The following is a 24,217-nucleotide window of genomic DNA, read 5'->3' as shown; positions in this document are numbered from 1 at the left end:
CGACCATAAACCTTGGCCATCTTAGGCAACTCCAGTCATAGCAACAGACACCACATATAGCTCGCCTTGCATCTGAACTTCTCCAATTCAATTTTGAAGTCGTACACGTACCTGGTGGAAGGAACGTTCATGCTCTACGCACTCTCATGATTGCCATCCGTGCAAGACAAGTCAGTTGACGGTGTTGAACCCAACAGCGAAGACGATCAAGAAGACTGCATACTTCTTAATATTGAATTGCAACATGTTTGTGCTGTTAAGAAATATGATTGGTATGATGCTATGGGTAGTGATGATGTTCTTAAGAGTGTAAAGAAATACATAACCGAGGGGTGGCCTAAAGAGAAGAGTTTAAATATTGATGTTCAACCTTTTGTAAAGATAAGCGAAGAATTATCTGTTGAAGATGATCATATTCAGGTTAGATAAAATTATTCCACCTTTCAACATGAGAAAAGCACTCCTCACCAATGCACATTAGGTTCATCTGGGTGCCACGCTCACCAAACGAAGAGTAAGAGAATACTTCTGGTGGCCACAGATGGACAGAGATATTGATGTACTTGTCCAAGAATGTGAAACCTTAAAATCGGAATCTCTCGTTTTCTGATTCAGCTATGCCTCATCCTTACTCAACTTTGACCTGTTTTAAGCCTGACTCTGTCCCTGACGTCTCCTGCATAAACATTAGGTCACAAAGCTAAAGTTGAGACATTTTAGGCTGTGTAAACATGCAAAGTCAGCACAAAAGAACAGCTGATATCTGCACTGTAAGTTTTGTGTGTGCTTTAAACAATGGTAAAGCCTTGGATAAAGTTTGTTCAGATAAACCTATCTTGTTATGCAGCCTCAAGATGTGACAGTTCCTGGTCAGAATGGTCTTGAGGTATTGTTTCTGTTTGGAGCTGGACATAATTAAAGGGAATAGTGATTATAGGAGCCATCTTTCTCGCTTGCTGTTGCTGCAGTCAGCATGCCCCTGTGACATGTGCAGCTTATTTAGCTACATGTAATAGTATTAAAACCTTACCCAGTCAATGTTCATGAACTAAATAGAGAAATTATGGTATCAATGAAAATTGATATATATATTAATACATTAACCTTCCTTATGGATTCAGCACAGCTGAAAGGAAAGACTGTGAAACCTTAAAATCTTAATCTCTTTTTTTCTGATTCAGATATGACTCACCTTTGACCTGTTTTCAGCCTGACTCTGTCCCTGACGCCACCTGCATAAACATTAGGTCACGAACCTAAAGTTGAGACATTGTAGGCTGCGTAAACATGCAAAGTCAACACAAAAGAACAGCTAATGTCTGCACTGTAGGTTTTGTGTGAGTTTTAAACAATAGTAAAGCCTTAGATAAAGTTTGTTCAGATAAACCTATCTTGTTATGCAGCCTCCAGATGCGACAGTTCCACAAGATACCAAGGTTGTTGATTGTTACTGATTGTCTCATCTGTGTGTTCTTCCAAGAGCCTTATTTACCTTTGGGTGTCCCTTGTCTTTGGTTTTCACTATATAAACCCATGTAACCACAGTTCAGTGTGCTCTGTCCTCGGTATCTTGATGGTACAGGAGGGGTGGAGACAATTCATGAATGAATAAACTACCCATGGTATTGATTTTGCTCCAGTGTCGTATCCTCCTTATTTTGATAACGGACCCGTGGCGAAGTGGTGTGCCCTGCACCAGCAGGTTATAGATTAATCTGCTCCACAAGAATGCACCATGTGTGCAAGTAGTGACAAGTCTCTCCGGACAGCCAAACCTTTGCTCACCCCATCCCACTCCCAAACAACCCCTGGGAGAAAGTTGGTATCAATGTCATGGGTCCATTCCACACCCTACCACAGCAGTCCCAGTACGCCATAGTGCCGGCCGATTATTATTCAAAATGGCCAGAAGTCAAATTTGCATCCAAAGTTGACTCCAAAGAGATTTTCGATTTCATGAAAGAGATTTTCATGCTGGAGGCTTTTCCCTAAACGGTGGTATCTGACAATGGTGTACAGTTTATTACTGGTGAAGTTGAAGTCTTCTTTAAAGAAGCTGCCATCACACACAAGAAGAGCTCACTTGAACACCCCTAAACTAATGGGCTGGTAGAGAGACTTAACAATGTCATTGGGGATTGTGTACAGTGGGCTAAAAATCACAACAAAGACATACATAAGGCTGTCAGGAGCATGCTGTGGTTCTACAGAACCACCCCCCACTCGACCACGGGTGTGTCTACCTTTGAGCTACTTAAAGGGAGAAAGGCCAGTACAGATTTCAGACCAGCGTGGCTTTCTAAATAGCTCAAATCTAGAACTCCTCCCTTTGAGCTTGAATACATGGTTAGAAGAAAAGTCTGCAATGTCTAAACTAAGCAAAAAACATACTTTAACACCAGAAAACATGTTGCTAAAAGAAAATTTGTTGTGGGTGACATGGTGCGAATAAAGAAACAGGGATTTGTCAGGAAAGATGACTCCAAGTTCGGAGAGCCAGTCCGCATTGACAACATCTGTGGTAGTGCTGTTCGTTTTAATAGGCGTAATTGATGGAACATGAACAAGATAGTGAAAGTTAACAATCTGGGTGATAGGAGGTCCGCACAAAGTTCCGATACGGACCAAATGCATTTACCTGTTCAGAATCGCAAAGTTTGTGATGTTGCTAATGACCCTCCAAGAAGAAGTTCCAGAGACATCAGAGTCCCCTTAAAGTACAGATATTTTTCTCTGTTCCCCCCCCTCACTCCTTCCTCTCACATTTCCCCCCCCTGATGTGCCTCCTTCTCCAAGGAAAAGAGATATGTATTGTTCTGTCCACGCGCACTCCTGGTGCACAGAGACTCCAGAGGTATTTGTCTTGCGCTGCCCGTTGGTGTGTAGTCATGTCAGTTAGAGTATGGCAGTTTGGATGTGACAGTTCACCTGAAACAACGCGGCGTTTGCATGCACCACTACATTAGTCTGTGGGATCTTCGTATGTTGTGAATACATTCAACTCACTTTCAGCTGCTGCTTCCTGTCGTTACTACATCGTGTCTCTTCTCAGCCTGCAATTTTCATTTGTGCGCATCGTTTGTCATCATGGATTATGCAAAACACAGTGTAATGATTGCACCGGAGGCATTTTAATCCTTCCTGGTTGCCACCCTATCCGCTTTTGGCCCCGCCCACCGGGTTTGGATCTTTTAATTACGGCAGGAGGCAGTGTCTCTTAATTAGCCGCTAGGCACGTTTTTCTTGGTATTACTGCGTTTATCTTCAATAATGGCAGATGCGCCTTTCATTCCTCTGGCGTGGCTTGTTTTTGTAAACCAGCCCCACACGCCTGATGTTTCACTGCGCTGAAGAGGCGGCATGCGATGCTAGGGGCTGTAGTATGTCAACCTCTTTTTCTTTTTTTAATAAGGCGCTAGCATGGCGCCCTGGTGCATTTCTGTTAACACAGTCCACAATGGCGGCCGCGGCTTAAAGACCCCCATCCCACACCCGGACACCGCACTTTAACTTTAGGATGAGCACCGCTCCCAATATACTAGCAGGCGCCCATGTCTACTGTGGAAGCTAAGGGTAGATCTCGGCCACCTTCTGGCAAGCGGCGGATGTAGTAGCAGCTGCTCAGAGTCCCGAACCTCAGCTGCAAGTAGAACCAGGGTGGATAGCGCCGGCCTCGAGGATCGCTGCATCATGCCTCAACTTGTATTGTAACTTTCCTGTTGCGAGCTCTGCTGCTATCTGTCCCTGTTTACTTTGCTCCCTCCCGTTATCCGTGTTCACTTTGCTCCGGCCCCCTCCCGCGGTAGTTTGTATTGCCCTTCCAGACCCCCACCTCACATTGTTCGTGTTCAATTTCTTCCCCTCCCCTACCGTTGTGTTGTTTTTACTCCTGTACCCCTTGTGTTGCCCCTGTGTATTGTGCAGTGCTATGCATGATGCGAATGGTGACCCTGCAAACTGTGCTGTGCATGGGGTGGGTGCCTGCAACTTGCTGCCCCTGTGTATTGTGCAGTGCTGTGCATGAGGCGAATGGCGACCCTGTAAACAGTCCAGTGCGGTGCCTGTGGTAAGTACCTTCAGCTTGCTGTCCAACACTCCTTTTCCTCCACATTCTGCAGTATCATGCAGAGGGAAGGTGCAGTTTTAGCTTAATTTGAATTGCCGCTCCTGCACAGGGTGCAGTATTGTATGCGTGTTGGGGGAGGAGGGCGGGGAGAGGTGACAGCACCTTGATGCACCATCAGTGTGCAGTGTGGTACATGGAGTGAGTGGCTGCACCTTGCTATTTGCACATTGTAAAGTGTTATGTGTGGGCTGAATGGTTGAAGCCTCCTGTCCCTCCACATTCTGCAGTATTGTGGATGGAGTGGATAACTGCACTGTGCTGACCCAGCACAGTATACAGTGTTGCCCACGGGGTGAGTGGCTTTCTCTACACCATGTGCAGTGTTGTGCGTGAGATGATTGGCTGCACCTTCCTGCCCCTTGCTGCCCCAGTACAATATATAGTGTTGCCCGTAGGGTGGGTGACTGCTCCTGTATAGTGTGCTGTGTTGTGCATGGGCACTTGGCTGCCCCTACACAGTGTTGTGCTAGGGAGGGAGTGATTGCGCCTTGCTGCCCCAGCAGAGTATACAATGTTGCCCATAGGGTGAGTGGCTTCCCCTGCACAGTGTACTGTGTTGTGCATGGTGTGCGTGCTGCCCCTGCACAGTGTGCTGTGTTGCCCATAGGGTGAGTGGCTGCCCCTGCACAGTGTTGTGCATAAGGTGAGTGGCTGCATCTTGCGGCCCCAGCAGAGTACACAGTGTTGCCCATAGGGTGAGTGGCTGCCTCTTCACAGCATGCTGTGTTGTACATGGGGTTAGCGGTTGCACCTTAGTGCCCCTGCATAGTATACTGTGTTGCCCATAAGGTGAGTGGCTGCCCCTGCATAGTCAGCGCTGTGTTGCCCATAGGACGAGTGGCTGCCCCTGCACAGTGTGCTTTGTTTTGCATAGTATGCACTGTACATATACCTCATTGAGGTCACATTAGTTACACAGTTGTTTCTATTGCATTACCTACAGACACTGCAGTCCATAAAAGACATAGCACCAACCACCACGCCATGTTTCTAGTCTGTGAAAGCTTATGCACTTTCGTTCACAGGATGGCCATATAAGGTAACAAAAATAGCTTATTACACTTTATTACAACTTTTCAACATGCTGCACAGCAAGTACACTGCTCTACAACATAGCTTAAACACATTGGCAAAGCCAATTGGTCTGGCAAAACACTTATAAGGTCCCACTCTTTTGAAAAATTAAAACGATTAAATTTTGGTGATTGATCGTCAAAATCGACAGCAGCTGTCCACCAAAATGTTGGTACTTTGATTGTAACTACTGGGCTGGCAGGGATCTCTAAATTTGACAGATTGTAGTTCGTCTGCCAAACACTGGACCAGACCTTTAGTTTCTGAGTTAATTGAAGCTCTGATCAATGGACTAAAAGGTTTCTTTGTTTTTGGCATATCCATGCTTTGCTAATTTAATCACCTGTGTCATTGTTTGAGTTTTAAACTGTGCCTTTGGGACCGTTGATCTGTCACAAAAATATACATGGAAACTATCACCAAGTAGTTGTTTGGTTCGTACTCACTGCCCTGAACTCGTTGTTCCTCTTCAATCTTCCCATTGCATATCCCAGAAAAGTTGGTGTGCCTTTTAGTCACTGTTGCCAAACTGTTGAATTCTCTTCCTTTAAATATCCAATCGATGCCTGATAACCTTGTTTATACAACCCTCTAAAACCTTGGCAATTTGATCAATAACATCTTAACCTCTAGCTGCAGCATCCTGTCCTAAAGCGCCAGAATACTGTAGTTGGTATTGCTGTGCTCCTCAAATAACTGGAATAAATAAATACATTTAATAGAAGCTTTCTTATTCAACCCAATACAAGCTGTGGGTATTACTATTTATTGCTCGATATCTTTGTAAATTTATGCTGTAATCATTGATTACACTCCCAGGTTTTTGTTTTAATCCATCTTGTCTGCAGAGTCACATTTACCAATTTTACCTTTGTTTCTTGCTGTGTGTTTGATCTTTGTATTGCAGATATCTGTGTCCATTATAATTTGTGTTTTCAACATTGTTAGTGGATGATAAACAATGTGCTCTAGATCGCGTTACAAGGATGCAAATGTTTTGGAACATATATGAATAAAATACTGTGGCCACAAGATTATGTGTATACTATTTATATGCTAATGTGCTGTGACTATAACTTACAATTGTGTTCCTGGCTTTTGTTAAGGTATTTCTATATATGAAAGCAAATTGCATTTTTTAATGCTGATATTTGTCTTTTTTGGCTCATAAAATGCTAATACTTATATATTTTTTTCTCCCATAAGTGAAAGAAATCCAGAATAAAAGCAATGGTCAGAAGAATATCGCGGACACCAGGAATTGTAATTCAACTTTTGAGGCACTAACCCCCTGAAAAGTACAAAACAGTTTTTGGTAACTTTATTCCACTAAAGAAGCTCTTCGGTTGTTATCGATGTGCATTCCTTGCACAAACTGCCTTTTTCTGTGCAGATTCGGTAGCAGACACCAATGGAATGATGAGTGTCTGATGAATGTGACATAGCACCTCACAGCAAATGAGTATCACTTGTGTATGTCTACATATTAACCTTCCAAGGAACTTTAATCAATAAAGTGATCTACAAAGGAGAAAGGCCACACAAACAGATACACTGTATTAAATCTTTCCAGGCTAAAGTAAGTAGGAAAAAAATCAGAGAATGTATATACGGGGCACTAGCCACTGACAAATCGACTTATTGATGTCTTCTGCTCAAAAGACCATTCTAGCAACACATCAGAATATCCCCTTATGAAAGGCTAGTACAGAGTGTTGCCATTTGAATAAACAGTTAATATGAGAGGAGAGCAAAATATAAGAAATGGCTATCTTATACCAACTAACATTTGCCATACAGAGACAAGATCATATCTATGCGCTAAATGTGCTTTAAAAATGCCAGCTAATACTGTATAATTGACATACCGGCGAGAAAAGAAAAGAGAGAGGTAGAATGGAGAAATGACGTCTCAATGTTATTAACTTAGCTGAACACCTATGCACAGTAAAAAGGATTTACTTCATTTGTCGAGGCAAAGACACTGGTGAACTTCATTTAAGTGCACAACTTTGCAGTTATAATGCTAGTGCAAATAATTTAGAATGTTAAATTTCATCTATGTGTGTATATAAAATGTACCTAACTTGAAAGTACTAACTTGGACAGACACAAGAGAAGCTACATGCAAGACTGTCTCCATGATTTTATTACAAGGGTGTAATTATTTAAGCATAATGTGTGGAAAATGGAGGAGGCGCACAAATGTTCTAAATGTGACAGAGATTTCTATATAAATACCCATCTGGAAAAACATCAAGGAGATCTCAGCACATTAAGACAAAATAAATCTACAATGTTTGCCAGGACTACTATTCGAAAAAGCCATTTGATGGTAGACAAACAAAACCATACTGAAGAAGGAACATGTCAATGTCTTGAAGGTAAAGGTTTTTATCACAGGTGGTTCTCTCGTTGGTCAGAGGTCAAGCTAAACTGGACCAAAACCATATAAATGCACTGCCTGTGACCAGGCGTTCATTACAAAGGCACAGCAGATGATAGATCAACAAACTCATGCTGGTGAGAATCCATTTGAACGTTTTGAATGTGATGAGGCTTTCAATCAAAAGGGTAAACTAGTGCTACATCACAGAAAGCACACTAAAGGGAAACCATATAAATGTGATTTATCGTCACATGAGAGAATTCACACTTGGGAAAAACCATATAGATGTTCTGAATGTAATAAGGCTTTTCGGCAAGAAGCAAATTTGAAAATACATCAGAAAACACACACTGGTGAGAAACCATATAAATGTTTTGATTGTGACAAGTGTTTCATCATAAGAGCCCAGCTAATAATGCATCAAAAAAATCACACCGGTGAAAACCTATATAAATGTTCTGAATGTGAGAAAGCTTTCAGAACAGAGGCACAGCTCGTAATACATCAGAGAGTTCACACTGAGACAAAACCTTATGGATGTTCTGAATGTGAGCAGGCTTTCATTACAAAAGGACAAATGAGGAGCCATCAGATGTCTCACAGCGGTGAGACTCCATGCAAATTTCCTTCTGAGTTTGACAAGGGTTTCAAAATCAAACTTCATCTAATGCAACATCAGAATGATCACACTGGAGAGAAACCATACAAGTGTACTAAGTGTGACAAGGCTTTCACAAGAAAATCTGGGTTGTCATTACACCAGAGAAATCACAATGGAGAGAAACCATATAAATGCTCTGAATGTGAAAAAGCTTTCCTTCTGAAGGCTAAACTATTGGTACATCAGAGGTATCACACTGGAGAGAAACCCTACAAATGTTCTGAATGTGACAAGTCGTATGTTATAAAGCAAAGGCTGACAGTACATCAGAGAACTCACACTGGAGAGAAACCTTATAAATGTTCTGAATGCGATAAGGCTTTCAGGCGAAATGAACATCTGCAAGCACATCAGAGAATCCACACAGGGGAGACACCATATAAATGTACTGAGTGTGACAAGGCTTTCAATCAAAAGAGTAGTCTTTCGGTTCATCAGAAAATACACACAGGGGAGAAACCATATACATGTTCTGAATGTGACAAGGCTTTCATTAAAAAGAGAATGCTGATGATACATCAGAGGATTCACAGTGATGAGAAGCCATATAAATGTTCTGAATGTCAAAAAGCTTTTAACAGACTAGGTGACCTATCCATACATCAGAGAACTCACACTGGTGAGAAACCTTATAAATGTTCTGAATGCGAGAAGGCGTTCAGTACAAAGTCCTCACTGATCTTACATCAGAGGTTTCACACTGGGGCAAAACCTTATGTATGTTCTGAATGTGAAAAGGCTTTCATTTCAAAAGGACAGTTAAGGAGACATCACATGTCTCACAGCAGTGAGACTCTACACAAATGTTCAGAGTGTGACAATAGTTTCGGAACAAAACTTCGCCTAATGCAACATCAGAATGATTGCACAAGAGAGAAACCATATAAATGCTCTGAATGTGACAAGACTTTCAAGAAAAAGGGTGATTTATCATCACATGAGCGAATTCATACTGGGGAAAAACCATATAGATGTTCTGAATGCAATAAGGGTTTTCGTCAAAAAACACATCTGACAAGACATCGGAGAACACACACTGGCGAGAAACCATATAAATGTTCTGAGTGTGACAAGTGTTTTAGCTCACAGGGCCAACTGATTCTACATCAAAGAAATCACACCGGCGAGAAACCATATAAATGTTCTGAATGTCAAAAACATTTTAGCAGAATGCGTGAACTATCCATACACCAGAGAACTCGCACCGGTGAGAAACCATACAAATGTTCTGAGTGCAAGAAGGCTTTCAGTACAAAGGCACCGCTGATAATACATCAGAGAGTTCACACTGGGATAAAACCTTATGGATGTTCTGAATGTGAAAAGGCTTTCATTTCAAAAGAACAGTTAAGGAGACATCAGATGTCTCACAGCGGTGAGACTCCTTACAAATGTCCTGAGTGTGACAAGGGTTTCAAAATCAAGTTTCATCTAATGCAACATCAGAACATTCACACTGGAGAGAAACCGTTCAAGTGTTCTGATTGTGACAAGGCTTTCACAGGAAAATATGGGCTGTCATTACACCAGAGAATTCACAATGGAGAGAAACCATATAAATGCTCTGAATGTGACAAAGCTTTCATTGTGAAGGCTAAATTATTGGTACATCAGAGATATCATACTGGAGAGAAACCCTACAAATGTTCTGAATGTGTCAACTCATATGTTACAAAGCATAGTTTGACAGTACATCAGAGAACTCACACTGGAGAGAAACCTTATAAATGTTCTGAATGTGATAAGTCTTTCAAGAAAAATGGTAATCTGTATGCACATCAGAGAATCCACACGGGGGAGACACCATATAAATGTACTCAATGTGACAAGGCTTTCAAGCAAAAGTGTAATCTTACAGTTCATCAGAAAGTCCACAATGGAGAGAAACCATATAAATGTTCTGAATGTCACAAGGCTTTCAAGCAAAAGTGTAATCTTTTAGTTCATCAGAAAATCCACACAGGGAGGAACCATATAAATGTTCTGAATGGGACAAGATAATAATTACAAAACAGTGATTATACATTGTCATATGTCCTGTGCAGGCCCATTGTCGTTTTCCCTATGTTAGCATAAGCACGTTGCAGGTTGCTCTCTGCTTTGCGCAAGTTACTGCACTAACATATTTTGCTTTGTGCCACGCTTTACTTCTACACAGAACCTGCCATTTTTTGCGTTCTGTTCTTTCCTGGGATTTAGTCTGAACACTGTAGGCAAAGTCAAACAACAATGCCAGTGTTAACCTGTTTTAGTCAGGCTCTAGCACCTACACAAAACACACAAATGCATTTGTTGTTTGGGAATACGTACTTTTGTCATATAGGTATGCACACACCTTTAAAGACACACTTGGAGCGATTTTCAGAGAGGAGATTGCAACTATACCTAAGATATAGAACGTTTATCTCTGCATGCCAAAGTTCAGGGTCTGATGCAAACACCCAGAGATCTTTTGATATATAATCACTTTACTTTTGTAAAAGGGGAGGGAGTTTACCCTGTCTAATACCGTGACAGCTCCTTTTATGAATTATAGGTTACTTACTATTCTGACCGTCTTTGTGTTCGACATCTTCCTACTTATTGTGGCCCACATACTGCATACTAGGGCATGATAGTTAAAATAAATATGTTTAACTTTTCTCGTGCCTCTGTCAGATCTTACGAGTGTGAGAGCGAAACAGTGTGTTCTGTCACCGCGATTCCTGAGAGGGTCGGGAGTGTTGTGTTCTAGGGTGTCTAATCACTTGTTCATCTGTGAGTGAGTAGGAGGGCAAGTGAGACACTACAGCTAGTTAGTCACAGGCTCATGATTACTAAGGTAGTAGGATGACTCGGTCCCTTCCTACTAAGGTTCCATGGTCCCAAGCATAGTTCTATGATTTCCCAGAATTCCTGCAACAATATCGGAGGATTCACAGTGGTGAGGACCCATATAAATGTTCTGAATGTTATAAATCTTTCAGTCCAAAAGGTAATCTGTTGCATCATCTGAGAAGACACACATCTTTAATACATGTGTAGATCCAGGGACAAATCAAATAATTTACTTAATGTGACAACACTTTCAAGAAAAGGATTGTCTATCAATTCATCTGTGAAGAGATAAAGGAAAGAAATCATATTATTTACTATGGGGCTGATCGCGAGGTGAGTCGTTATTTATTCCCCCTGATAAATACTAAAAACCACGGGGTATGTTATTTATCAGGTGCAATAGAAACCACCTATTAAGATTTTATGGTTAATAACTTTTGGATTTGGGAGTTAACTGTGACCTGCCGAAATTTGACAAAGTTGCATTATTTAATGCATCCGATAAATATCAGCTGCTTTAAAAACCTTCAAACTCGTAATTCTGACCCATGCATAAGCGGGGGTTAACTCATGGGTCAGAAAATTACAAACAACTCGTAATCAGGCCTGAAGTGTACAACGTCTTAAACTACATAGTGTGATCATATGACAGTCACTGTGGACTAAAATGTAATTATTCTGAATGCAGCAATATATTCATTACAGAGATATGACTAATAATACACAGGAGAACTCACACTAGTGTAAAAACGCATGCATGATCTGAGTGTGGCAAGACCTTCAGGTAAAAAAGTCCCCTCTCATGGCATCAGAAAGTCCCCACCAGGTAAATCAGGAAATTCTCTTAATATTTTGGTTTTTAACCTGATTTTGATTAAAATAAGTATGCCTAATACAGAGCAGATAGAAGCTCATGCATTAAGGAATCTTGCATGGCTACAGGCAACCATCTTTCCCCTCCAGAGGTGCTGGCAACAGGAGTGACTTAAATGTTTCAAATACTGTACAGTCATGAGAATAAGTGCTGATTTATTCATTACATGTGGCCATTCAATGTATATTTCAAAACTGTTGTACAGGACACCCAGTACATGAAGAGAAATCAGGAATAGAGGCAGAATAACTGAATAGCCTTTTAAGCAACAGAGCAAGCGTAAGCAAACTAGGTAATTGGGTGGAACTTAACATATAGTAAAAAGTGCAAGGTGCTAAAGAAACATACTGATTAAAATAGAGGCAAAAAGGGTATATGTGGGCAAGAAAATGCTAAATAAAACCCAAAAACTATGGATAACCCATAACATACCAGTTTAGTTGACATTCTACTACAGGATTTACCAACTCTGTAGAGAAAAACTGAACAATCAGAAATATTCAGCATCTCCAATACAGGAAAGATACAGCAGACGGGGGTCACTTTACCAGATTCCAGTATCTTGCCATACAGTTTACAGTATGTCAAAAGCACTGGGATCACGAGCTAGAGAAAATTATGAAATTACGATTATTTCTAAACTGCTATTTCACCACCACATTCTGCAGTCGAGCGAAATCAAATATATAACATAAAATGCACCTCTGTATCCTCAAGAATGCTTGAAACTGAGCTTTTCACTTCAAGGTGTTATATATTAGTGAACATAAATCAATTTTGGAGACATTACTGAGTTTATAGAAACCTTTAATTGGATCTGAAAACCAGTCTTTGCACTGATGAAGTGATTCCCTTCTTTGTAGTCCCTCCTTTGGATGTCAACTTCAGGGTCGAGGCGCACAGCGAGGAAAGATAGCTGGGACACGGAAATCTGAGAGAAAGGGACAGATCTGTTTCTGTAAATGTTTTTAAATGAGTAATTTCCTCCATCTACCCTTCCTGAGTGGTTGTTGTTATTTATTGCATGATGGCATTTTGACAATTGTTTCTTTCAAAATCTGCCATTTACACAGTTACAAAAGACCAGCTCTCTTCTGAATATTAGAGAGTTGTTGCCTTTAGATGTGGTTAGTGTAATAAAATTGAACACCCCATCTCAAGGAGCGTGGAAAGGTGGAAGTAATACTTTAAGCAGCCTCAGATGCATAACAAGATCCTTCTCCCGATATATTTTGTACTTTTTACATGCCTCCACTTTGGAAGCAGAGCGTAGGTCCTAGTTTACAGAGAAGGGGCTAACGAGATACAGAAAACTACAGAATTGTTGCATGGTTTTTTACTGGGTAGGATGATGTTGGCAATGATATCATGATCAGCTGTAACTGAGGAACGTGAAGGAACATTGTGTTCTGCTGCTGTATAAACATATGCATTGCAGTTGTCCCTGACAAGAGCACGGACACCAATAGTTCTTAAAAAAAATAAAATGTTATTATACACAACAAGTTGGTGACATTTGTATTGAGAACACATTGAGACACTTCAAAGAGAATAAACATTAAACAAAGGTTAAAGTATGATTACATTTGGGCACTCCTGTTTTCTGACCTACATTTGGCAAATTCTCTACAGTGGTTGTAACAAGAATACATCTTTCCTCAAAAATTAGGATAATCTGGCCTTATTATTGAACAGAACTAAGGACCATTTGTTTTTCAATTATTTTAGATTTATTTATACCTGAATTTAATCCAATTTACAGAGTGACAGAATCAACCATGAAGGGAGAATTTTCTCACAGCTGCCATAAACCATTGTCAGCCTCAATTTTTAAGTAAAACTAATCATGTATAACCCTCCTTTCTTCTGGGGCGTCACCTGATATACATGTGTTTCAGCTGCAACAGTGATTGCCTAATCTGCTCTTTGCCCTCTATCCTTCATCCCCCACTCTGGCCCCTGGAGACCACCGCACTTACCACACAGTCCTGCACATCTTAAGAGGCAGATGCCTCATGCTGGGCACACCAATAGCTCCCCTGCTCTGTGTTTAGCCGGGTCCAGGGGAGGATCTCAGGAAGCTTGCTGATAGATCCACTGCTCTGGAGCATGCATCACAAACCACAGAAAGGGAATTATCCAAGGCAAACAGCTGTTCTTTACATACACGCCCATTCTTTGACTTAGCAGGGTGACAGTCTTGTTAATGGATAAAGGGCCTGCAAAATGTCCATTGTGAGACTGAAGAACAGGAACATGTATGTCAAAGGCTGTCTTGACTAAGGAAAGTTTTTAAAGACCCTGTTTAGTATGTTGGAAAGCAAAACATCCTTAATCTGTGGACATGTACTCATCTCAGACTTAAAATGACTTTACAAGTTCTTGGGTGAGAAGGAAGGTGAGTTTATTGCACTTTTGCATACAAGGGCAAAATTAACACTGCCAGAGGGACTGTGTGTCTGATGAAAACCTGCTTGATGAGTTTCCTATTTAACAATCCCTTTTTAAAGAAACTCAATGGGAAAAACAGTTAACATTTAATTTTCTTTATCCAGGAAACTGTATTATGAAACCATAATCATGATGAATACCTGTGTTCCCATGGATCAGTGAGCAGGAATGCAGGGAGGAGGCTTGCCTATCACACCCTCTCTACTTTCAAGAGTGTAAAGAGGTTCTTTTCACATAAGACATACAAAGGACAACAGTTAACTAGGAGGACTGTAGGATGTATTGTTCACATGAACAACAAGGTTGTTTCAGTAACTTTATTTAACTGTCTACAAGTACAAGTAAGAAGTTCAACATAGATTACAAAACCCACAAGGAGCTAAGGTTTAATGCAGATCACCCCTTCTCTTAATTCTCCTGGTGGAATACTCACTCACCCTGAACACTCAGCAGCACACATTCCGTCTCCTAATCAACCCCATTCACACAGCTATCCTTTACACCATAATCCAGCCCAGTCGTGAACTTATAGAAATCTTTCAACCCCATCTCCAAAGCAGAGGTCATCAAAATGATCTCGAACACCAAACCCTCAGCACACGTCATGGATCCCTTACCTGCCCAACTGGCTAAAAAGCTCAAACTATGCCTAGCCCCGCACTGGACTAACATTATAAACAGCTCCTTGAGCACTGTAGTCATGCCTGACTGTCTCAAAATCGGCCAAGTCACTCCTCTACTGAAAAAACCTGGCTCTGACACAAACTATCTGAACAACTTAAGACCCGTCTCTACCCTCCCTCTCCTAGCGAAAATTCTGGAAAGATTTGTTCTCCTTTAACTCGCTCAACACCTGGGGCCAGATGTAGGTAAATCATATTTACTGACTCTGAAATACCGAATTTTACCGATTCGGTATTTCAGAGTCGGTAAATATGAAGGGGGAGATGTAGGTATTACAGATTCTGTAAATACCGAATCGTTAAGATTCGGTATTTACCGAATCTGTAAATACCGAATCGGTATTGCCCATTGATTCCTATGGGCCTTAAAGCCCATAGGAATCAATGGGCAATACCGATTCTGGAATTACAGAATCATTAAATACCGAATTTTGCAAGGGTGCAGGGGGTGTCACTTTGACACCCTCTGGCACCCCAAAAATAGGCATGTGCACCATGTGGCACACAGACATGCCCTAAGGGCATGTCTGTCTGTCACATGGCTAGGTGTGCATGCACACATGTGCATGCACACCTGAATTCGGTATTTTAACACCCAATTGGATTGGGTGGTAAAATACCGAATTTGTAGGGCCTTTGGGACTCAGAAGAGTCCCACCTACATCTGGGAATTACTGAATCGGTAAAAATACCGATTCGGTATTTTACAGATTCTGTAAATTTACCGTTTCGGTAAATTTACAGAATCTGTAAAATCTGGACCGGTATTTGCCACCTACATCGGGCCCTTGGACAGCACCAACCTTCTCGATCCTCATCAATCGGGGTTCAGAAAAGGATACTGTACAGAGTCAGCAATCCTAAATGTAATAGACAATATGCACAAATCTCTAGACAAAGGCCAATGCTTCCTACTCATACTCTTGGATCTATCGGCAGCCTTCGACACGGTTGACCACAAACTACTCTTCAAAGCACTTCAAGAAGTCACGGGAGCAGAGGAGGTGGTCCTACAGTCGTTCACCTCTTTCCTACAGAACCGCACCTCCCGTCTGACCCACTCCCTGTATGTAGGGGTGTCCCCCAAGGATCAGTACTCTCCCCACAACTTTTCAATATATATATGGAGCCCCTTACCTCCATACTAAAAAGAAAAAAACATTCCCTTCCAACTCTAGGCAGACAATACCCAAATTTACCTGGAAACCTCCTACATCGAAGACATCCAGAGACTGAACGCCACTCTAGGAGAAGTCCAGCACTGGCTCTCACACAACCACTTAAAACTAAATCAGGATAAGACGGAAATCCTCCTCATCCTGGAGAACCTCCAAATCCCAAAATGTATAAAAGCCATCGAGGCTCTCAATCACAACCTCACCCTAGCTGATTCCGCAAAATCATTGGGAATCACTCTGGACCCCAAATTAGACATGAACAAACACTTTAAAAACAACGCAAAAAGTACCTTCCTCAACCTTAAACTACTCATCAAAATAAAACCCTACATCCCTCTTAGTGACCTCAAACAACCTACACAATCCCTGGTACTGTCCAGACAGGACTACGGAACTGCAACCCTCACAGGAGCAGCAAAATCCCATCTAGCTCCACTCAGATCAACTCTGTACACAGCAGCCAGAATGTTCACCGGAGTAAAGAAATATGATCACATCTCGCCTGCACTCAAACAGCTAAAATGTCGAAATGCGTGCCAGCTTCAGAACCGCCTGCCTCACACACAAAGTGTTGCACACAGGGAAACCCGCCTACCTGGCAGCTAAACTCTAGAAGACTGGTCCGTAGAGCACCCTGCGGAAAAAAACACTGTACTCCTTATTCCCCCCAAAATCTCGCAGACAAAAAAACTGCATCTCGATCCCTTGCAGGAAGTGCGCCAAAACTATGGAACTCCCTTCCAGTCAAAATCAGGACTAACCCCTCCTACATAAAATTCAAAAGGCAACTCAAGGACTTCCTCCTCAACTGATCTCCCCCAAACGGATAGCTTCAAGCCTGTCAGTGAAGATAAATCATAGTAGCACACGGACACATTGTCTTCAATTACCTCTACCTCACTCTACGCATGACTACCTCCCGCACCCCACTCACCGGTTGAACCCATCCGTGAGTTATTGGGTTGTCTCCGACTACCTCAGCGGGCATCATATGTTCCCTGTACATTCTATCGCGATAACTGTAATATGCTCCTTGTACATTCTACTGCAATATCTTACTTTACAAGTGACATTTTTTAGATACTAAATTGCTTAATGTATCCAATGAGTGGTTCTTGTTGTAAAGCGCTTCAATACCTTCGGGTCTGGTTAGCGCTATATAAAAACTCATAATACATTAAAAAAAATATATATATATTCACATACCTACAGAAGTGTAGTTTCAACAAGCATCACACACAAATTCTTCAGTAGAAATGTTACATGATAAAGCAAGCTTTTATGGTGCTTTTTCATTTACAGTATTCTCCAAAACTGAAGAGCACACTGTTTATTTTATGTATTTATACTTTCGACCCTTGGTATTTCATGAAACAAAAATCTAGTACCTGAGCAAATGTGAAATCATTTATATACTTAGATGGCTTGATGATGTTGTACAAAGTAAAGGGTGCATATTATCTAAATCATGTTTATAGGATGCACAAATTCATCACACACCTTTGCGCATGTTCTGCAGGTTAGTAAGATCTATTTTTGTTAGTTCACTCAAGGATGATGCACACTAGAAAGGATGCCTATCTACAGATTTTTCTGAATGTGTAGACTTGTACACAAAAAACAGTATCCAAAGTTGGATAGATCATACAAGTATTAGTGGGTCTTCAGACAGGTAATGTGCATGGCTTTAAGATGTGTACATGAAGATGTTGAAGCATGCTATTGTTTTAAGGCTTTAACAACAACTTCATCTAATACCTTTAAACAAACGGTACATAATTGCTGGTTTAATGTTCACCACCAGAGGTTTTTTACAAGCAGCCACATTGAACTTTTGTGAGCAGCATGTATTTTACATAGTAGCACAAAGTCACTTCTGGAGTCTGAGCAGAATCCGTACATGTGCATGCCAGTTACACTATGAGATGTCCATTAGCCAGATGATTTTCGATGGGGAGTGTTAACCATGTACCATAATGGTGGCTTAATATACTATACTGCCTTTTAATTACATAGAAGAGGTGTGAATTTGCGTCTCTTAGTTTGATGCATAGTTGGTCATCCAGACGGCGACGTCTTGCATTCCTTTCTGGAAATTGAGTTTGGCAGTGGTGGGGTCTTTGGTGAGGGAGAGGATGAGCTGGGTGTCGCCGGCACAGGATACGATACTGAGGCCGTGTTGTCGGACGATGGCTGCAAGGTGGTCCATGTAGATGTTGAAGAGGGTGCGGCTCAGGTATGAACTCTGTGGGACTCTGCAGGTGATTTTCGTGGGGTTGGAGAGGAAGGGTTGGAGTCTGATCCTTTGGCTTCTTCCGGTGAGAAATGATCGGATCCAGTCTAGGGCTGTTCCTTGTATGCCTGCGTCGTGTAGTCTGGTGACTAGTGTGCGGTGGGAGACGGTGTCGAAGGCCGCTGATAGGTCGAGTAGGATGAGGGCTGTGGAGTGGCCTTGGTCCAGTACTGGATTGGGACAGGTCGAGGACGGTGTTCTCTTCAATGAATCGTGTCAGTTTCCTGTTGTTAGACTTGCCATCTTTTGGCGTGTTTCCCCTGAGTTTTTGCTTTCTGACCTCCCGTTACCTAGCGTAACGTTTCTGCACACTTTTCGCACTGCCGATCAGTGGTAAAGTGCAGGTGCTCCCTGTGTCAATTGTGTTATGGATTGGTGTTTCCATGATTGGATATTTGATTTACCTATTACCCCCTAGTAAAGTGCACTGCGTGTGCCAGGGCTGGTGAATCAAAAGCTACCCGGGGGCCTGCTGCACTGGTTGTGCCACCTCCGTGAGTAGCCCTGGAAACTGTAACTCAGACCTGACTTTGCAGAGTCTGCGTGCAGTTTGTAACTGCCATGCCAACTAGGCCAGTGCACACACTGGCCGGTCCCTAACCTTCCCTTTCTTTGCAAAGCAGACATCCCTCAGGGAGGCCCAAGGTACGCCTGTGGGCAGGGTGCAATGTATGTGAAAGGTAACATGCCCTGGTGTGTGTGGCATGTCCTAATAGTAAATTACAGACAATTTCGTTTTTCACTATTGCAAGGCTACCCAGTTCCCCATAGGATAGAATGGGAGGGTTGTTTATAACATCTTATAAACATAACTAGCCCAGGGAATTCTGTAAGAAAAGAAAATTTAGTATGCCTGAACTCAGAATCTAAAGATGCATCTTTTAGTGAAGTTGATTTTTACATTCTGCATTTGAAAAGAACACTTTTAGAGAGTGGGTATTTTCTTGCTCAGTTATCCCGTGTGCCTCTGCTGGAATGTGGATTGCCTGTCTGGGTTTTGGATGACCGAAGGCTGGGGGGCCGGAGGGGCTCCAGATAGTCTAGGTAGGTCAGGAAAGGGCTGAATAGGCCTGGACTATGATGGTGGAAGGGGGAGGAGATTTCCTTGCACCTCAAAGGGCCTGGTCTGCCTCATACAAATGCTGTCTCCACCTCCTGACAGGAATTCACACTAGAGAAGGCTCAACTGGTTCTGGCTGGGCACAAACGCCCTCTACCTGAAAGATCAAAGGATTTTTGGACATAAATACTGGGCCGCAGACCCCTCAACAGTAGAACACATCTGGATCAAGAAGACTGCCAAGAAGAAGAGCTGGAGAAGCTGTGAGGAGGAACTCCCACTTTGCTGTGGGCTTTGCTGGCTGACCTGCAGTGGCGTGAAAGGCCTGGACTGGACTTTCTGCAACCTAGTTTGTGAGTCTCTCCAAAGGCTTGAGGTAGACCTTGCACCCTGTTCACAAAGTCTCGGGAACAGCAAAGACTTCAAGCTCTTCGGCCCGTAGCATTGAGAACTGTGTGTTTTGTGCTGCATCAGAGGAACAGCAACTCGACTACGTCTATGACGCCGCTGCCGACTGTGTCCTGAAGGCACCGCCGCAATGCCGCACCACAACCTTGGACTCACTGACGATGTATGTTGATGCCGCCACCGAGCTGCTGTTTGCACCGTGACCTGTGGGTACCACACTCTGCACCGCCTCACTTCACGCCGAAGCTTTGGCACCTTAGAGAGGACTGCCTCAATGCGGCGCCACGACCTTGGTCTCACAGTTGCCTGCTGGCGCCACCACCCAGCCACTGCTCGCACCGTGACCTGTGGGCACCGCACTCCGCACCGCCTTGCTTCACGAAGACGCCTTGGCCTCTCCGACGCCGCCGCTCCATGCCGAAATCGACGCTGCTGCTTGCACTGTGGTTCGAGCGCACCGTTCGTAAGTCACACAAAGCACTGCCCACATCCCACACCGCAGCCTTGGCCCACCGACTCTGGCACCTTCGACTCCTGCTCGTCAACCGACAACAGCGCTTCAGCAACGACGACGCCATCTCACGCCGTCACGGAGCCGCTACTCGCAACGCGATCTGGGGGCACAGCACTGCTGCACTTTGCACCGCAGCACCCAACACCTGCCAACGCCAGCGATCCTGATCCCATCAGAGAGGAGCTCGACCTGCAACGCGAGTGACTTCAAGGGCCTCATCACCCTGCATTTCTCACAGGTACTGTTTGGGGGTCTTCCCGACACCGTAGTTGGCCCGCGACCCCGCAACCAGCCAGGACTGTTGGATTCGTTGTTCACAACGCCGTGGTAGCCCGGGACGGAGCTACCGACATCGAGCAACTTTGTTTTAAACTTATTTTGGTAACTACAAACTTTAGCAAAAACAACAGGTGATGGACAGAATGAAGAACAATGTCATACATTCACCCCAGTACAGAGATCTGGGCCTAAATCCATCGTTTTTGTGCTCACCATGCCTTTCCAGTTTGAACCCAGCCATATGCAAATCAGTCTTGACCCTGTGCCCCATGGGAACAGTCCAGCCCGAACTGCCAAGCTAGGTCCTCCCTGGACTGGAAACTAGCATCCAAGGACCGGTTTTGGGCTTTCAGCCCTCATCAGCCTGGATAGCTTGATTCCAGTGGCATGGAGAGCACGGGACTCACGTCTGAGCATACCCGTCCCACTACAAACTTTAGACTTTTTTTTATATAGTACTGTGGATTTTTGTCGTTTTCGGTTTTGTTGTAATTATATAAAAATATTTTATATTTTTCTAAACTGGTGTGGTGTCCATTTGTAGTGCGTACACTGTATTACTTTGGGTTCTGTGCACATGCTTTACACACTGCCTCTAAGATAAGCCTGACTGCTTGTGCCAAACTACCAAGGGAGTGAGCAGGGGTTATTTTAGGAGTGTAACTCCCTTATCCTGACTAGAGTGGTGATTTTTGCCTGGCTTTGGCTCGTGCCCTAGCCTACTAGAACTCCTATTTCTAACATTGGTTGTCAGCGGTGAGGACTTGCGTTTGCCCTTGACTTACAGTGATTAGTAGGCACTACTATCATATTGCAGACCATTACGTGTGACATACTAGTCCTTTTTATTTTTTGGCCTATTTTTTGATCTTGCCAGTTTGAACTTGCTACTTTGTCATGCTGGAATCAAGAGCATCATCCGTTGCATCCCTGGAAATTGCCTTTGAGGAGGATAGGTTGGAACTCTATAATTTTAGGGAATTGAAATCCATTTGCAAGGGCCTAAAAGTCCAAGTCAGTGGCCTCCCTAGGAAGGAGGAGCTACAAAAGGTGCTGAGGGCCTGGGTAGCAGCCAGAGATGCAAGTGGGCAATCTGGTGATCATAGTGGAGAGGTGGACTGGCTTATTCCTATGGTTGATGTGCTTTTGGGAGGGGGGGGAACCCTTCCGGCCAGGCAGCAGTAGCCTGTCCCCAGAGGAGCCTCTTCCCTGAAGAAGCGAGGAACACTTTAATAGCTTTGGGTAAGGGGTATCACCTCACCTATCCAGACATGAAGGACGCCCTCCTCACTAAATATGTTCTTACTCCTGGAAAGTACAGGGATCAGTTCAGGTCCAGTAAGAAGTCTGATGCCAACACTTGGTTGGAATGAGTGGATGTGTTTTGCCGGTCACTGGATGGCTGGGTGAAGGGCAGTAATGTGACAGTTTATCAGGGGCTCTACAATTTGATTGCATGGGAGCACTTGTCAAGTCTATGTTTTGCAGATCTGCGCCAGCACCTAGTTGATAGTAAGCTGACTGACCCTAGGAGGCTTGCTATGGAGGCGGACCGCTGGGTGAGTACCCGGGTCCACAAGAAAGTGTTTAGGGTGGACTCAGCCAAAGGTGGGCTGGGTCCCCAACAAGATGTTGGCTAGTGTAGTGCTTGCCGAAGAGGAGGAGGAGTACCCACAGGAGGGTGGGGACCCCGCAGAAATTACCCTCGTCTTACTAGGGGGCAGTAAGATGGCCCCAGGGGCCCAGGTGCCCCATAACACAAAGAAATACAGCACCTGGGTGACCATCAATGGGAAAAGGGTAGAGGCTCTCTGGGATACTGGAGCCAGTGTGACCTCAGTTAAGTGTCAGCCGCCTTTGACAAGGTCTGCCACCAGAAGCGGTCGCTCCCTTTACGCTGATTTAAATAGCGCAATTCTGCAGCAAGCGTAGTCAGTTACCTGAGCCCCAGCCTACCTCCAGTTTCGTTTTTCCCTACGCTGCCGCCATCTTAAGTTTGTTGTTGTTGTTGGTGCCTCAGAGCCCGGCCCCCACAGCCCGCCCCGCCTCCCTGCTGACCCTCCCTCCCACGAACTGTATAGCCTGCTCTGACCCCGTTGGCGCTGTGACCGTCCTGACGAGTTCAGAAGCGGTCGCTCCCTTTGCCCTGCTGTCCTGCTCCTGTGCGGTATCGTTTCCATTGTATTCATTGAGCTGCATTGTTTCTGAATTGCCTAACTACTCTGCTTAGCGCTGCAGCGCGAGTGCCACTACACATAATTGGGACATTTACAAAAGCTTCTGGGGGACTGCTGACACGGCGCTCCTAGATCTGTACATTGGAACGCTTTGGGGGCATTGTATTTACGGCGCTTTATCTTGTAACGCTGATTTAAATAGCGCGATTCTGCAGCAAGCGTAGTCAGTTACCTGAGCCCCAGCCTACCTCCAGTTTCGTTTTTCCCTACGCTGCCGCCATCTTAAGTTTGTTGTTGTTGTTGGTGCCTCAGAGCCCGGCCCCCACAGCCCGCCCCGCCTCCCTGCTGACCCTCCCTCACCCCTCCCCCTCCTCCATCCATATATGACAGATGCATTCTCGTGCAGCGTTCACGCGCAGCGGTCGCGCCCCAGTTGCGCCGAAGGTGCACCACAGGTAAGCCCGTCTACGCCCGTCCGCGCCAAGCCCGCGCCCAGCGCCAGACCCCCTGGCCTCCGTCCCACCCACCCCACCCGCATTACATACGACGCCTCCACCCTCTTAGCCCTAAACCCCGGTCGACTCCCCAACTGCGCCCAAGCCGCTCCTGGACACACCCATGGACCCTTCACATGCAACTTCTGCAAGTATGACGGCACCAAGACCAACTCCTCATCCACTAACACCAAACAGAGATCTGACACCAACCACCTAAAATGCATCCTGCTCAACACCCGCTCGGTCCACAGACACGCCATCGACCTTTGGAATCTACTAGACATCATCTCTCCGGACATCGCCTTCCTAACAGAAACATGGATGAACGCCTCCTCAGCCCCAGACATCACCATTGCCATCCCGGAAGGCTACAAGATCATCCGAAAAGACCGCACCCACCAAACAGGAGGAGGCATCGCTATCGTCCATAAGAATTCCATCCGCATCTCAACCAGCTCAGACGCCAACCTCGCTAGCGCCGAACACCTTCACTTCCAGATCCACACCGACCCCAAGACCACACTCAGAGGCACCCTCCTCTACAGGCCACCAGGACCCCGTGCACAATTCAGTGAAGACATCACTGACTTTATCACCCCACACGCCCTCCCCTCCGAGGACTACATTCTATTGGGAGACCTCAATTTTCACCTGGAAAAGAGCAACGACAGCAACGCCACCACCCTTCTGGACAATCTCGCCAACCTCGGACTCAAACAACTTGTTAATACCCCCA

The 24,217-nt window shown here is 44.1% G+C and overlaps 1 protein-coding gene across 1 annotated transcript in view; it reads left to right on the top strand.

The window, feature by feature from the left end:
* The first annotated feature begins 7,623 nt into the window (after positions 1-7,623).
* LOC147700329 (uncharacterized) overlaps positions 7,624-24,217 on the top strand; it is a 160,530-nt gene continuing 143,936 nt past the window's right edge. The window contains exon 1 of the mRNA XM_086936306.1: positions 7,624-10,245. Within this exon, the coding sequence (XP_086792432.1) occupies positions 7,699-10,245 (2,547 nt within the window). The 5' untranslated portion in view covers positions 7,624-7,698. The remainder of the gene's footprint in view (positions 10,246-24,217) is intronic.

This window comes from Lissotriton vulgaris, chromosome 8, assembly GCF_964263255.1.
Source record: "Lissotriton vulgaris chromosome 8, aLisVul1.2, whole genome shotgun sequence".
Taxonomy (NCBI): Eukaryota; Metazoa; Chordata; class Amphibia; order Caudata; family Salamandridae; genus Lissotriton; species Lissotriton vulgaris.
The sequence above is the reverse complement of the archived record's forward strand: the minus strand, read 5'-3'. Positions and strand labels throughout refer to the sequence as shown.